Here is a 15,538-nt window from a genome sequence, read left to right on the forward strand (position 1 = left end):
TGCTTCTCCAAAACAGGCTCCTCCACATGTGTTTCAGCACAAGATATACTGTCAGTGTCTTTTAGACACTTCTCCCTTACTCAGGAACTCCCTTGACTGGCCCTAAAATACTCTCTGAATTGGCAAATTCTGCCTCTCTCACACTATAACTAAAAGAATGTAAGCCCAACAGGTTGAGAATGTCCTGTTAACTGTACTAAGTTACAAAAGCAAATGAAGAAACAAGTCTAAAATCTTTAATTCTACTTCAAAATGTGTAATGCAGATAATACAAGTTCCACTTAAAAAAAAAAAAAGGCAGGTTTTATTTTCTGCTGTAATCCTCATACTCTCCTGTTTCTTTTATATTATTCCATCTCAGTCCAATGTGAATTTTGAGCTCTTAGGAACGTTACTTCGTTCTTGCTTATAAAAACATCTTCCTTTCCTACCACAGTGTGATAACAATAAAGATATACTACAATCCGAGGAATAGTAATAATAAGCACAATCTAAATTGAAATTTTCGTTGGAATGAATTCCAAGGAGTACCTAATCTGACCCTGCTTTGCAAACTGCCACTGACAATGTGGGCACAGATGGGATGAGAGAATTCCCATAAAATCATAGAATCGTGGAATAGTTTGGGTTGGAAGGGAGCTTAAAGATCCTCTAGTTCGGCCACAGGCAGAGACACCTTCCACTAGACCAGGAAAATGGTCCAGTGGATATCCAAATACTCACAAAGACCTTGCAGAAGTTTTCCAGAGGGCTCTGCTGGCTTGTAGAGAAGTACCAAGGATAACACCAGTCAAAAGGGAATTTCTTCCTTGACCATCATTTTACAGTGCAAAAGTGGAAAAAGATTATATCAAAATAAACTCTATTGATCGTACAGCGAAAAAAAATTGGATTTTATTTATAGAATAGAAAGGATACTAAAATGAAGTCAGTGGCCAGGTAAGTTTGAATTACAATGTATTTAACTCTGTGCTATCAACTCCCAGTCTGATACACAGCACACATGGAAGATCAGCCACTGCTCTCCATCCCTTACAATACCAATGCACTGTGAAGGAACAGACTGAATTCAGGGGTTTTTTTTGTCTTGAAGCTCAAAAATACTCTGCTATTTACTCCCACATCATATACTTCACCAGAATGGACAAAGAGCAGAATTCAAGCCAGAAATCACATGGGGTGGCTATACACAGAGCAGCCTTGGCACCACGGGATATAATATGGAAACCAGTCATTCTCAGAACCAGAAAACAGGAGGATTAGGTCAGTAAATATCTTATTCTGTCAAATCCTCAAATCCTTTCATCTCTTCTCATTGTCAGATAAGGACTACAGTCTGCTGGGTTTGCTCTGGAAACACCAACACAGGTCCTAATGACAAACATTTATTAAAAAAAAGATTCTTTATAAAAAAGCATCATCAACTTCCCCTCAGAAGTAGAAAAGCCCATTAGAAATATTTAAATACACACTACAAATTACAGTGGTGCCTCTCAGAGTATCCACAAGTGTTTCCTAGGATATCTTTCATCATTATACCTCTCCTCTTAAGTGATCATTTACTATGCTGCTTGTGCTGTTTGTGGCCATCACCTACAGTAATTACATTAAAAGGTAGATATTTTACAGGATTAACTCTTGTGACACGATCCTTCATTACGCTGGTTTTGATCAAGGTTCAGATGTATTTTATTTTGCCCTACAACTGCAATATTAATCTAAAATAATCTTTAAAAGCTCCCCACCACACATGTGAGGATGATTTCTCAGATCACCTCTCTCCCCCCAACCCAAAGGTAGATTATGTTTCAGACAAGAGATATTCACACGCAAAATTAAAGAGGTCAAAATAAAAAAATAAAAAACCCACCCTGGTTATTTTGCCTTCAGAATTTTTAAATATTTTCCCAACATCTCAGCAAAATTATGCATTTTAAAAAGACTGCAGGCACTGAAATGATTGTCAGTCATGCAAATAATCACTTACTTACACTGTATGAGTTTGGTCTGGATAAAGCAAATTACCATTTGAAAATAACTTGAAAATCACTCTGGGCTAAGAGCTTGCTTTATAAATTTTAGCTTGGCCACAATTTTTCTTAACCTTTTTCTCCTCAATCTCCATTCAGTCACTATACTAGTAAAATCCAAATTAAAAACCAGCTTTGAATTGCCACAGGTGCATTCAACTTTATGTAAAACATGTAAAGAAACAGCAAATTTTGGCTGCAGCTGAAGGTCAAAACCCAAAGAACTTCAGAGTCAGGCAGAAGTAGCCTTTTCTTCACATTTTTCTCGTTGTCTTGATATTGGACTTTGTCTAAAGACCTCAGATCTTATATCTAGAATTAGCTGTTGAATAAAATAGATATTAGATATAATAGAGCTGACAATTTTTGTTTCTAATCACTCTGCTGTGAAAGTTTTACTGTCACACAGTTGTTTATGAATATCTTAATCTTTCCTATCAGTGTTGAAAAGAGGTTTCTGATATAATCCCAAGTGCAGCAACCACAATAAAATGGGAAAGGTGCCCTACCCAGTGAGATGGGATTTAATATGAGAGCAGGACTCTAAAAGAGCACACAGTGAGATGTGAGATCTTCCTGCTGTACCAGTTTAGGTAGCAGGCTCATGATTTTACCCATCTAATCACCTCCTGCTTTGGACAAATGAGCGCTGTGTGTACGATGACTTCAACCTAATTTGTCAGATCTTGTCTGACCCCATCTGCCAGGGCTGACAAGTCCAAAAGAGATGATGTAATATACGAGACAGGGTTATCATAACTTCATCTCCAAAACTAGGTCTGGGCCACATGATTCCTAAGGTATGCCAAAACCCCGAGAGCCTCTGGAACTGGCTCCACGTCAAATATGCTGAGCACCCACAGCATTCCCTGTGCTCAAAAGCTCTGGACTCTCAGAGGGAATAGTAGATCCTCAAAGATATACAGGTACTGAACTATGTTGCCATCCAGGCAGCCAAGTTCCTAAGAAACACTGGAGGGTTTTAACCCACTTGTCAAAAATAGACATTTAAAGATTTAACTTTAGACATTGATTTCTAAATGATTTGCATCAGTATTTTAGAATACAAAGTTTTCCAAGACACTGAAACTCAAACCTTGCAATTTAACTCCATCAGTGAGTGTACAACCTCAGCTCCTGCACTAAAAAATTCACTACCTCAAACTACCACACATGTATATTTAGCCACTGAAATAGCTCTAAGTACAGGCTGGTCAGGGACAAAGATCTCAAGTGTGGCTAGAACTCATTATCAGATCAAAAGGTGGGCTCTTGCAAAGTCATTGCCGGGCTTCCCATCCTTATTTCAGCAAAAAAAATGTACCCAGCATGGTGTTGGGTTTAAGAGTATAATCAAATTGCAGAATCACACTCTATTTAGTGCTGGTCCCACTGAAGCAAAGTTCCTGTTCAGTGGGAGGAGAGTCCCTTATAAGAGGAAAAACAATTGTGCCAGGTTTAATCAAAAGTGAAAAGGATCCTGTGAATGTTCCCTTTGAGCCACATAACCCACTGCTAATTTCAAGGCGGGCTCTGAAACGAGGGCAATAAAAAACGTCCTTCAGAGTAACCGAGGAGGAGCGAAGAGCAACTCCTGCTGCAGCAAATGCCAACATCTGCAGGTCTGCTCCCTGCCACTGGAATGCTCCTGCCCACCTGGAAAGACAGTAAAAGAGGTAGGGGAGGGAGGAGGGGATAAAGCAGCTCCTTGGCTGCAGGCTTATCACTTTCACTGTTCTCCGGAATTTCTGTCTCCTCCTTGACCTCCCCTGCACAAATATGCACAGAGCTGAGGTGTTGGAACCCTGCTTACTGAGAATTTTAGACTTGCTGTCTAAAATTGTTGTCTAATCAAACGTTGATCCCCCAAAAAAACACTACATTTAACCTAAAACCATAAAGAAACCTTCCAAAATTAAATACTAAAACTAATAACATAGGTGTGTAATTTAATCATTAAGTGTGTAAATAAAAATGTGTAATATCACACAGCAAAAAACTAAGAACTTAAAGTTTTAAAATATAATAATATATATAAAATAAGTTTTAAAACAAAAACTAATCCTTCTTCACCTTCTTCATAAATTTATGTAATATTATATAATTAAATTTAAAAATCCATATTACAAACCACAAGTTAAAAATAATTTGTGTCATTTCTTATTAAACAATTTATCCTTAAAAAAAAACCTTATGAAGAAAAAATACATCTCCCTTTTTAATTTATTAAAATACTATAAACCTCACTGTAATATAAATAAAAACTAATAAACATCTAAATCCAAACAAAAAATACCATCTCACAAATTTAATCCCAACCCTAACATAAAAAAAAACCAAAAACTCATCGCCGAGGAGAAGCAACTCCTGGAAGGCTGAAACAAGTGGGAAATCAGTAAAACAAGTGGGAAATCACTCATCCTGAACGATGCAAGTTTGCACGACAGGCACTGAGGACAGGCTCGGCTGCCTCAATAGCCCCTGATTATTGAAATACATTTATCAATTAGGGGATTTTGCATATTATCAAACTCATTCATTAACGATGCTTTAGCTGATTAGTTAGAACGCCACCATAAATACAGAGTTTTGACAGGCTGGAGGCAATTTATGACGTGGAAAATGTACTGACCTGCTCACATCAGGAAACCTGACTGGAAAATAAAGAACTTGGCACTTCGGTCTGATTATTTTTTCCAAATCCTTAGGTCTGTGGTCAGGAATCAGCTTCATAAATTTTCCAATGGATTTAAGGAAGGATTCCATATTAAAAGCAGAGTTGAACACCACAACATCAGCAACCAAACTGTAAAAAGTGGTGAAGATTAATGAACATATTGCTGGCACAAAAGGAACAGGATTATTCTACAGGCAAAGGAAATAGGATACATATTCTCATAAGTAAGCAAAAGGTGTAAGTGGATGTTAATTAAAATAAACCTTTTCATATGAATTAGGAGTATCATAAGTACCTTAATCAGAAATGTCTTAATTTCTCTCTATTCACCTTTTAAAAACATGCTTAACCTTTTTTAACTAATAATAAATTACTATTATTAATCTAAAAGAGCACATCCTATTTTAGCTGCGGAGTTTTGTTCATAAAATAGTAAGTATAGTGCTACTCTCATCATCTCTTAGAAGCATTATGAACAGATAAAGCTCACTGTAATCTGACTTTTGTAGAATTGAAGTTGGAAGAAAATGAAAATGCCTCAGAAATACTTTTTATTGAAGGACAACTTACCTTTGGTTAACCTACCTTCAACTGACCGTGTGTCAGGCAGCAGGACACTAAGGAAATGGATTGTTATTTTAATCTATGCAAATGTAATCCTGATTAAGAGTATATTCTCTGTATATAAAAATAAAATACATAGCACACAATATTCATCCCTCTCATAAAAGTTTGAAAAGAATTGGCATATAAATTTAATACTTTATTTCTACTGCTGTGTTTTAAAAATCAACCAGATCAATAATTTTAAGATGGAGTTCAATGATAATGCAGGTATTATTTCTCCACTCTTAGAGTCAGTCTGGAAAAAATAAGCAGCTATAAAAAACCTGAAGGATCTGGAAGTTTATCCTGGCAGTGCTGCCACAACCTGAGCTACACCAACACACGCAGCACTAACTGAGGTAAGAAATGCTTTATGGCCAGTTGGTTTTCTCAATATGTTATATATTGTAATACAGACCTACAGGTCAGAAGATACATTGAGGACATGTGTTCATAAGTCACAGGGCTGGTAAAAAGTATATTTGAGGTGAGAGGCTGTCATTCATCCTCTCTGCATCTTTCTGCTGTCTGGTCAAGAAAGAGAACTGACACTGCTCACCAAAGCAGCAGGAGTCAGCAGGAAAAGCAAAGAAACTCCAACATTAGAGAGAAATAATCCTTTTCAAGCTGACTGCAGGAGCTGAAATGCTTTCTGGCATCTTACCCTCTTGCCCACCTATGGTTTTTAACCCGTTGGAAGCCTCAGTTTTGTCCAGAAATCATCTCTGCTGCACTGATTTACAGATGACATGAGGCAGGAACCCAAAACAGTTCTTTGCTGTTCTCTGACACGCAGCAAAGGCTCCAACAACATCATCTCACCTTCTCTCATGCATGAACTCTTATCTGCCCTGACTCCTTCCTGCAGGCTCTGCAAATTAGGGGCAAATTAGAAAGATTAACTCTTTACAAATATCAGAATTCTGATTTTTTTTAAATGATCCAAAGCACCAACCTGAAGGTTCAAAGTGCTCTAATTTTCATCATCTCCAAAGCCTCTGTGTAAAAGTGGAAAGGTACATTTTTCCCCATTTCTAACATATTTGGAAGTTGAAAAGATGGCACCTCTTTGCAGATGACCACTGGAGCGTGAAGAATAATACAGAGGACACGGCTCCAATTTTCTGTTAAATTGGAGTTTCAGCAGAACAGAAATGGGAGATGAATATTATGGAACTACATGAAGCAGATACTGGAGGCTGAAGGGGACAGAATGGAGCATCTCTTGCCCCATCCCTGGAAGTGTCCAAAGCCAGGTTGGATGGGCTTGGAGAAACCAGGTCTAATGGAATGTGTCCCTGCCCATGGATCAAGTGGGCTTGAGAATCCCTTCCAACCCAAACCATTCCATGATTCTGTGATCTATAAAAATCATCTTTATTTATCTCATAAAATACTTAAAATGCATATTTTGAGGATAAATGTTTGTCAGTTTGCAACAGATGTATGAAAAATAACTGCCACAATAAAGCAAAATATATATACAAAAAAAAATATTCCTTTCCTGATGCCAGAAAACACTTCCTTTTGTTAGAACATCTGAAAATGGCTGCTACTGTTTTCAGAAGATTTTTCACTCCACTTTCCCATCTTTACAGCTCAGTAAGTGAAACATGTTGCAAACACTGTGGCAGAGGCAGCTGCAGAATGGCCAGAGCATACACAGATCATTAATTGAGAAATTTCAACATAACTGCCTTAGATTATAAAGATGCAAAAGCTTAACTTGCACCTTAAAATGCTCAAGTCCTATTCTTTATAATTCTTCCACCGAGAGAGAGGTGAGAAAGATCATGGAAATGAATTTATTTCAGTTGAAAACAAGTGAGTTTTGCTGTTTCGCTTGGGTCTGCACAGTGCCTAACCACAAAGCTTTTCAGTGGTGCTGTTATTAACTTCTTTCATTAACTCAGATTCGAGAAATACATTTGTTTTTAGCAACAATAAAGGACCACAGCCTTTAAAATGTCTGGGTATTTTAGCACTGCACAGTTTCTGAATACTAGATGAAAGAAATATAAGGATTTATCTGGTATGTTTACTGCCCTCTCTTCACAGGAAAAGTGCTGCAGTACATTTTAATTTCTGTTTATTTCCCTAAAACCCTCTCCATAATTTCAGCTGGATGCAGTAAAAGCTATGGCCAAGCATGAGCTGAGTAGTGCAGCTTTGTGAAGCATCCATGAAACAAAGCATCACTTTCAGCCAAGGCACAGGTCAGAAATCCCACCAGCAATGGGTACACCATGGCAACACTGGGGGATTTTATACAATAAATTGAGATGATTTTTAGCGCAAAGTGGCTCAGTCACACTGATTTTATCAAGCTGTCCTCAGAACACTGCTGGTACCTCAGTTTGGTATAGGGTCATTGTTTATAGAATCACAGAATAACCTGGGTTGGAAAAGACCTAAAAGCTCAACCAGTGCCACCCCCTGCCATGGGACATCTTCCACTATTCCAGGGTGCTCCAAGCCCATCCAACCTGGCCTTGGACACTTCCAGGGATCCAGGGGCAGCCACAACTTCTGTGGGCAAACTGTGCCAGAGCCTCCCCACCCTCAGAGGGAAGAGTTTCTTCCTAATATCCCATCTAAACCTACTCTCTACTCTCCATTTGAGGTCGATCCTTCATCTCCTGCCACCACATGGTCTTGTAAAACACTAATACAAAATAATTAATACCAAAAAAAAATCAATACAAAATAAAAATAGAATAATAATAAAAGTATATGGAGGAGGACTCCTCAGGGTTACAATGCTGTAGACAGAAGGACACCTTAAATAACGAGGAGCAGTGCGAGCCACACCTACCATGAAAGAATTTGGTTGTATCCATACTGAAAATCCCTTTCCTGGCATTTCTGGACAGGATATGCCAATTGGTTCTCATGGAAGTAGAGGACCTTTTTCAATTTGCCAAGGTCAGGGCGGAGGGCGGCGAGTTCAGCCAGGTTAAGCACCGAGCTTGCAAAGAGGATCCTGGAAAACAAGGAGAGCAGTGTTTACCGCCGGCGAGCGTGCTCGCAGGGGTCACCCCTTCCCCTGCTCCCCACTCCCTCCCCCCCAAGAAAAACATAACCCCTATAGGGACACATCAATAGCTAAGCCTTAATACCATGTAGCAGCACTCAAAGTTTTGATCTCTTAAAAAGCAGCTGCTAAGAACCCAACTAGAAAAGCACCGAATCTCATCGGTCTTCCCAGCTCAGTTACAGAGAGATGCAAAATAATAAAAAAAAAAAAAAAAAAAAAAAAAAAAGCTGGATGGATTTTATTGAAAAAGGCAAGAAAAGCTGTATCTGAAGGACAAATGGAACAAAGATAAGGCTGGCTAGGGAATACTTTGCTTGCCAGTTTCATTACATTTTACTTCTTTATGCAACCAACTACTGAAATTCAATATATGAGCAGGAATGGCACATGTTCATGTTATGACATAAACCCTTTTGATTTATGCACTGCACTTATCTAGTATGGTCTGCTTTTCTTTTTTTTCCCACCCTTTCTCTGTTTTATTTTCACATTTTTATTAGGTATCCTCTATAATGAAATGTTGTTTCTACCCTTGCACCCCAGTCCTGCCGCTGCACTCCTGCTATTCCACAGTCCACAACACTGCACACATCCTTCAATTAGATAAAGCAGGCACAAACACCACTAACAAGCTGCTATCTTAGCCTTGTGTAACTTCCCAGGCTATCAGAAAATGAATGTATTTAAATGTGTAATATGAAATCCTGACCCTACTGTAACCAGTGGTAGATTTCCCTGCATTTCACCAGAAGTATGTCAGCATCTCCTGGCCCCTGGCTAGCACTGTTTCCAAGCAAAGTGAATCCTGAACTTGCAGAGATCTGAACAGCCTCAGATATTTGTGTCCTGTATTTCTTATCACAGGCGACTAAAACAAAAGAAACAAATGAGATCAGGTATCTATTACAGATAGAACATTAAGTTTAATAAACTACTTTTCAACACAGCCTGTTTCTGAATTGGGTTTCTTTTTTTTTTTGCTATCATCATTTTAGTAATCCAGATTCAGAACTGATTGATGCAATGTTTTATTCTTTTAAAATATTTTTTCTAAGAGTTGTGTTTTTTTTCCCCTACTATTATTCCCATTCTTTCTATTTTTACATGTCTTTTGTGTTCAAGATTACTGCCAAACTGACATCACTAACGTGATAAACTTCTGATTCTGGCTGCCAACCTCAAAACTCATGAACTTCCCCGAACATCCATCTAGATCATATATATTATATCATATCTCTGCTAACCATTTCTCAGATAACCTGTATCTACAGAACAAACACTTCCTAGGCCATAGATCCTGTATCCATCTTCATCAACCTGGGTCAATGCTGATCTGAAAGGCTTACAAAAGTACGAGATGACTGTTATTGCCTTGTTCATCAAATATTTGATGGTTCTAAAGGGCCTGTCACACAGAATGCCAATTAAGATATGAGCTTAGGTTTATTACGAGCCATACTAGGAGGAAAAAATAGTTTTAGGTAAGCCATTACTTATTTGTCACTGTGAGTAATGACCTCTGGACCTCATATTAACCTGGGTGCCAGGCTCAAAGCAGAGCAGGAAAAGCTTCCTGGGGGCGATGTGAAATCCCTGCTCAGCACCAGAGTGACAAAGAAAAATGCAAACTGGAGAAAACATACCCCAAAACCTGCAAAAATGGGAGGAAATGCTTGGAAAAAATTTGGCTGTTGATAGGACAATGGGGAATGCCTTCATACGAAAAAAGGATAGGTTCACATTAGATAAAGGAAGAAATTCTTCCCTGTGAGGATGGGCAGGCCCTGGCACAGGGTGCCCAGAGAAGCTGTGGCTGCCCCTGGATCCCTGGAAGTGTCCAAGGCCAGACTGGATGGGGCTTGGAGCAACCTGGGATAGTAGAAAACATCTCTGCCCATGGCAGGGGAATGGAACAAGATGAGCTTTAAGGTCCTTTCCACCCCAAGCCATTCTAAGACTACATTTCTGAATTGCATTATAGTTTATCTTTTCCTTTACTGATTTTTCAAAAAATTCTTTTCTGCCACGAGTTAGGGAAGAAAACAGAACTGATATGGGATGGTATTGATGAACCTGGCTGAGTTTGAAGGAAGAAAGAGGAAAAAGACAGCACATTGGGACTGAAACCAGGGGAACCAGCACAGAGCAAGGGTGGGAAGTGCAGACAGTGGAGGTGCCAAGGTTAACACACCGACTGGAGAGAAAAGGACAATGGAGAACACAATGAGAAGAGATCCAAGAAATAAGCTTGGACAAAACCATGTAGCTCTGACGCATCTTAACTTGCTCAGATCAACAATGGGATAATTAGGAGAAAAAAAAAATATGGCTATAGCCACAAGCAAAAAAACCAGTGTCTGCAGTCTTGGCTTAGGCAAACTGGAGGAATTCAATCAACAGCATCATTAGAGCACAATGGAGCCTGGCTTCTAGCATGGCAAAAAAAAATGAAAACTTGGAAAGCTTGCAAGAGGTAGATCTAAATTTTCTCCACTGTAAATAGAAAGTGATAAGACTCAACTAACAAGCAGACCGCTTATCACTGCCCAGCTCAGCACAATAAACTGGTGTCAAGAGAAAACTGTGGTGACTCCTAGCAAATTCAGATGTAGAGCCTGAAATGACATTTCCTGTGCTTCTTACAGCAAGGGAAAGAATTAAAATAAAACCACTCATTAGAAAACAACCTCCTCGATTCACTTCCGTTACTTCGCAGCACTTCCAGAATTTATCCTGACTCTGAGAGGCTCTCAAGGCTGCTTCTTTACTGGCAGAGAAGCTGCTAACTACCAGCACTAACCAATTTCCCTGGCTTTACAAGCTTAAATAGCACCTGACAGCACGAGTCCCCGTGAACATGCCCACAGAGCAGCCGCGTTCGTGGCTAATGGACTCACGCAGGGCACTGGAGGATATGCTGGAGTGTATTTCCATTTAACACCTATTACAAGGGGAAGAAAGGAAAGTTTATTATAATGGAACGTGTGACATAAATATATGTCAGTTGTCATTCCGTGTGACATCAACTTTCATTTTACCTCGGGTTATTATTTAAGTAATAAATCCTAACAAGGTGAGCTTTATCATCCCACAGAGTGTATCCGGGAGGTAGAGACACAAGGTGATGGCAAGAACGCTCAAAACATGATAATTCCTGACAGCTGCTGCTTGAGCACAAGTTAAATTGAACAGTTTATCTCAGCATAAAGATGTTATAAGGTTTTATGTTTAATTTAAAAAAATTAACATAAAACCCAGAGAAAGCAGAGTTAGGCAATCTTTCACAAACATGACATACTACAATCACTGTATAAGCTGGATTAGTACTTATTACCATGCTACTAGAGAATTAAGCTGTTTTTAGACCACCAAAGAGCTTTAAATTGCAACTTTTGTCTCTGTAAGAGAAACCTATATTTAAAACGTCTGCTAAATTCAAATTAACAGCTACATCATTAACTTACCATCTCACAAAACCCCCTACAATTCAACTGCTATTATGGTGTCCTTATCGAGACCTATCAACACTGCAGCATTTAATATATACAGTGCTCTCCAATAAATACAGTCAGTGAATCCTCACTAAACCTGTGCTGAAGGTCACATTCCTAAAGCTCTGCCCCAGCTCTCCTCTCCAAAACATCCCCGAGCATTTTGCTGTGTGACAAGTGACCTTCTTGCACAGAGCAGGACCATCCCATGTGCAGTAGCCCCACAGCCTTGGAGACTGGCCAGATTTCAGGGCCACCACCCACACAAGCTGCAGTCTAATGCTTGTGCTTCATCTGAATCAGTTCACAGTCCTTCTGAGGAGCTGCTTGTGTGAAATTAGTTAAGCATGTGCTTAACTAAAATAAATATTCCTGGGAAGGAAGCTGAGTGCACTTGCAGGTTCAGAGATGTGGCATGTCCACAGAATTCTCTGCCCTTTGCTACTGTCTTCCCCATTCTTTCACTCCAAACAATTGAAAGTCAGTAAAATCTAAAAGCCCTTTTTTTTTTTTAATTACCAGCAGACAAAATGACTAATACGGGTTTCCACTTATATCAAGCAAATTATAATAGTGAAGGTGCTAAAGTATTTTTATTTGGCTTTATAAATCTTCTTTGTGTCACGCAGCCATGATTTACTCTTTTATGGCTTTGCCTTAAATCTTTCAATTAAATTCCCATGCAACTTAACTAAAAACACATTTTGCCTTCCCCTTGGGAGACCACACAGGGCATATTTATATATCTATGGATATGGAGGCTGAACTCTCCAATCCACCAGGATTATAGAACAAAGCAAGTTTAAAACAGCACCTGATTTGTAGAGGAATGTTCCTCAGTCTGGCAGAAGCTCTGCACGAAGGACAGATAAACATGGCCACTACTTGTGTCGCAGTACAGGTAACCCAGCTGTCCCTGGAAAAAGGGATTGCTGTAGGATACAATCCTGCAGCAGCAGCAGGGACTCTCCTGCTCCACGAATAAAATCCAAAGCCACAATTCTCTGCTGCTAAACAACTACATCCACAGTAAAATGAGTTTATGATTGAAGATCTGGCAGCCCAGAAAAGAGCTATGAGCACTCTTCATCCTCCAGGAGCCGTATTACAATAAAACAGACAAACATTTGGATATGGCTACAAATACGAGCCTTTTAGGGGAAAAGGCTAAAATAAATACTAAAATAATTCTGTTCAGTAGATGGCACTGATTGAACCAGTGAAGTCCTGGCACAGAGTGCCCAGAGAAGCTGTGGCTGCCCCTGGATCCCTGGAAGTGTCCAAGGCCAGGTTGGACAGGGCTTGGAGCAACCTGGGACAGTGGAAGGTGTCCATGGCAGGGGTGGAATGGGATGAGTTTAAGGTCCCTTCCAACCCAAACCATCCTGTGCCTTTATTTCTGGATGGCACTATAGTTTATCCAAATCACCCTGCCCCCTTAAAGTCCAAGGCAAAGGCAAGAGGTTTGACCACAGACACACCCACCTGGAGAAACAAGAGCTCCCAAGGCGATGAAGGCTCCAGTGCCTCCAGATCAAACCTCATGGTTAGGGTTCCTCCATCACAGTTATCCTTCATTTCAACCCAGCAATTAGCCAAGTCCATGGATTTGGCTTTAAGTTACCTTTCAGATGTAAACTGTGTCTCAAATAGCACTGTTAATGTCTGCAATCTTAACAAACCAGTCACTTTTGTGTGTTATTACACACATTTTTATACGATCAACTTACAGAAGTTGCATTTTTTATCACTAGCCCAAGAACACACAAATTACAATCGCATATAAAATGCTTTTCCTTTCCCCATTACACAATAGACAACACTGAATTTCTGAACAATAAATACTAATAAGTGGTAATATGTGACAGTAGACAGTATAATAAATAATAAATTAACAATAATTTTTTGACATGGAATGTACAAATGTCAAAAAATGCTTATAGATATTTTAACTCATAAATTAAGGTTTTTGTAGATAAAGATAATTTGCAATGTTTACAGAAATAATTAAGTCTTACTATTTTAATGGTCTCTATTTTTCAGAACAAATCACAAGGGTTGTCATGCCTTTCATCTTAATTAGGCCATGTGTTTGTCTTATTTATTTCTATGTACTTTCATAAACGTTTACAAATATTAATTGTAAAGAAAAATATTTTTTCCTCTTGCTGTAATTGCTATATGTACATACAGTACAGTAATAAATATTCATGGCTGCTACCAATTCAATATTTAGGATTCGGGAGTTGCCTTGTATGCTAAAATAAAGCAGGAAGGAAAAGCTTGGTTTCAACTCATACTGACAATCTCTTCTTTTTATATATTTTTATTTTAAAACACACATTTTCAAAAATTTAAAAAGTCATATAAATGCATTTTTTAATTTGCAAATCATTTGGGTTCTCTCACAATTTCTCCTTACCCCTCTGATTCTTTATTTCAACCAGGTGATCAGAGCATTTATGTACCAGAATCAAATCTCAAACAAAATTTCAGGCCAGATCCTTAGCCCACACAATTAAGAACCACTCTTAAACACTTTTCCGCTATTTTTTATTACCTTTAACTCAAAAATATATCAAAAGCTATGTGAAAACTGTGACTCAAAATTACTTCTCTAAGTAACATCAAGAAGTAAGCTTGAAAGAGACTCTCAGAGAGCAGACTTTTGAGGGGGGGTGTATTCTGTTTGAACTGCTTTGCTTTTCAGGCAACGACACTGAAGCTTCTTGAATTTTATTAAGTGTGTGTGGTACTATTTTTTTCCCTGATTTGTAATTAAATTTGGCTTCAATTAATTACTGACAGATGCACATTTTTACTTTAGTGGCCAGATTGTTCACCATGGGCTATATCGGCCTCTCTGTTCCCACGAAGGGAGAGGTCAGGACCAAGCAGTCAGAGCTGTGGTGATGGGGGGAAGGAGAAACCATGAGTCCACATCGTCCTCCTTGCTCAAATTCCATCAGCAACAAACAGTGAAGCAAAGGAATTTTGTTAGAGCAGAGAATAAGCAAATCAGAATAACCCGCTGGTGAAAAGTAGCTGTTGCTGGGTGGTTTATATAAGATGGACGGACTAACTCTGCTCAAATAGGTGCTGTGATGGAGCAAAGAAAAAGTAGGAAGCAAGATAAATAGAGAATATAGTGACTGAAGGCAAAAAAATCACCACAGGTAAATATAGAGGATGCAGTGATGTATAATGAAATGACATTCTAAAATAAAAATGCTTGCAAAACTGATGTTCTACTCAATTAGGTAACATTTAAGCAGCATTATTTATTGGTTGTAAGGCTGCAAATTAATTTAATTTGGTATCTTATCTGTCCAACTCTGGAGAGAAGCCAAATATGTCAAATTCCTGGCATGAACAAGGCAATATGGCCAAGGGGCTGTAGCAGCACGGAGAAGTCCTAGGGCTACACGTAACTGACTGTTCTTAATCTGAACAGCAAGCCTTGAGCATCCTTACTTCTCATCTCCTGGTGTCAGGCTGGATCCAGGATGGCACACAGCAAGCAGTCAACATCATGGATGTATGGATCCCACTGCAAGCAAGGCTGATTTATCCCACAGAAAGGGAATCAAACCCAGCCCAGCACAGACCCACCACAACACTCAGGGCTTTCCTTAGAAAAGGTTTGTATCGAGAGATGCTCGCGTGAAGTAGAACAATAAATGAGTGGAACTCGTTT

At 39.0% G+C, this 15,538-nt stretch overlaps 1 protein-coding gene across 4 annotated transcripts in view; it reads right to left on the bottom strand.

The window, feature by feature from the left end:
- The window catches only part of GTDC1 (glycosyltransferase like domain containing 1), a 170,367-nt gene that overhangs the window by 77,636 nt on the left and 77,193 nt on the right, over window positions 1–15,538 (bottom strand). For all 4 annotated transcript variants that reach the window (XM_053982677.1, XM_053982676.1, XM_053982679.1 and 1 more), the window contains exons 4-5: window positions 8,129–8,296; window positions 4,663–4,836 (exon numbers count right to left, since the gene is read on the bottom strand). In XM_053982677.1, coding sequence (XP_053838652.1) covers window positions 4,663–4,836; window positions 8,129–8,296 — 342 coding nt within the window. The remainder of the gene's footprint in view (window positions 1–4,662; window positions 4,837–8,128; window positions 8,297–15,538) is intronic.

This window comes from Vidua macroura, chromosome 7, assembly GCF_024509145.1.
Source record: "Vidua macroura isolate BioBank_ID:100142 chromosome 7, ASM2450914v1, whole genome shotgun sequence".
NCBI lineage: Eukaryota > Metazoa > Chordata > Aves > Passeriformes > Viduidae > Vidua > Vidua macroura.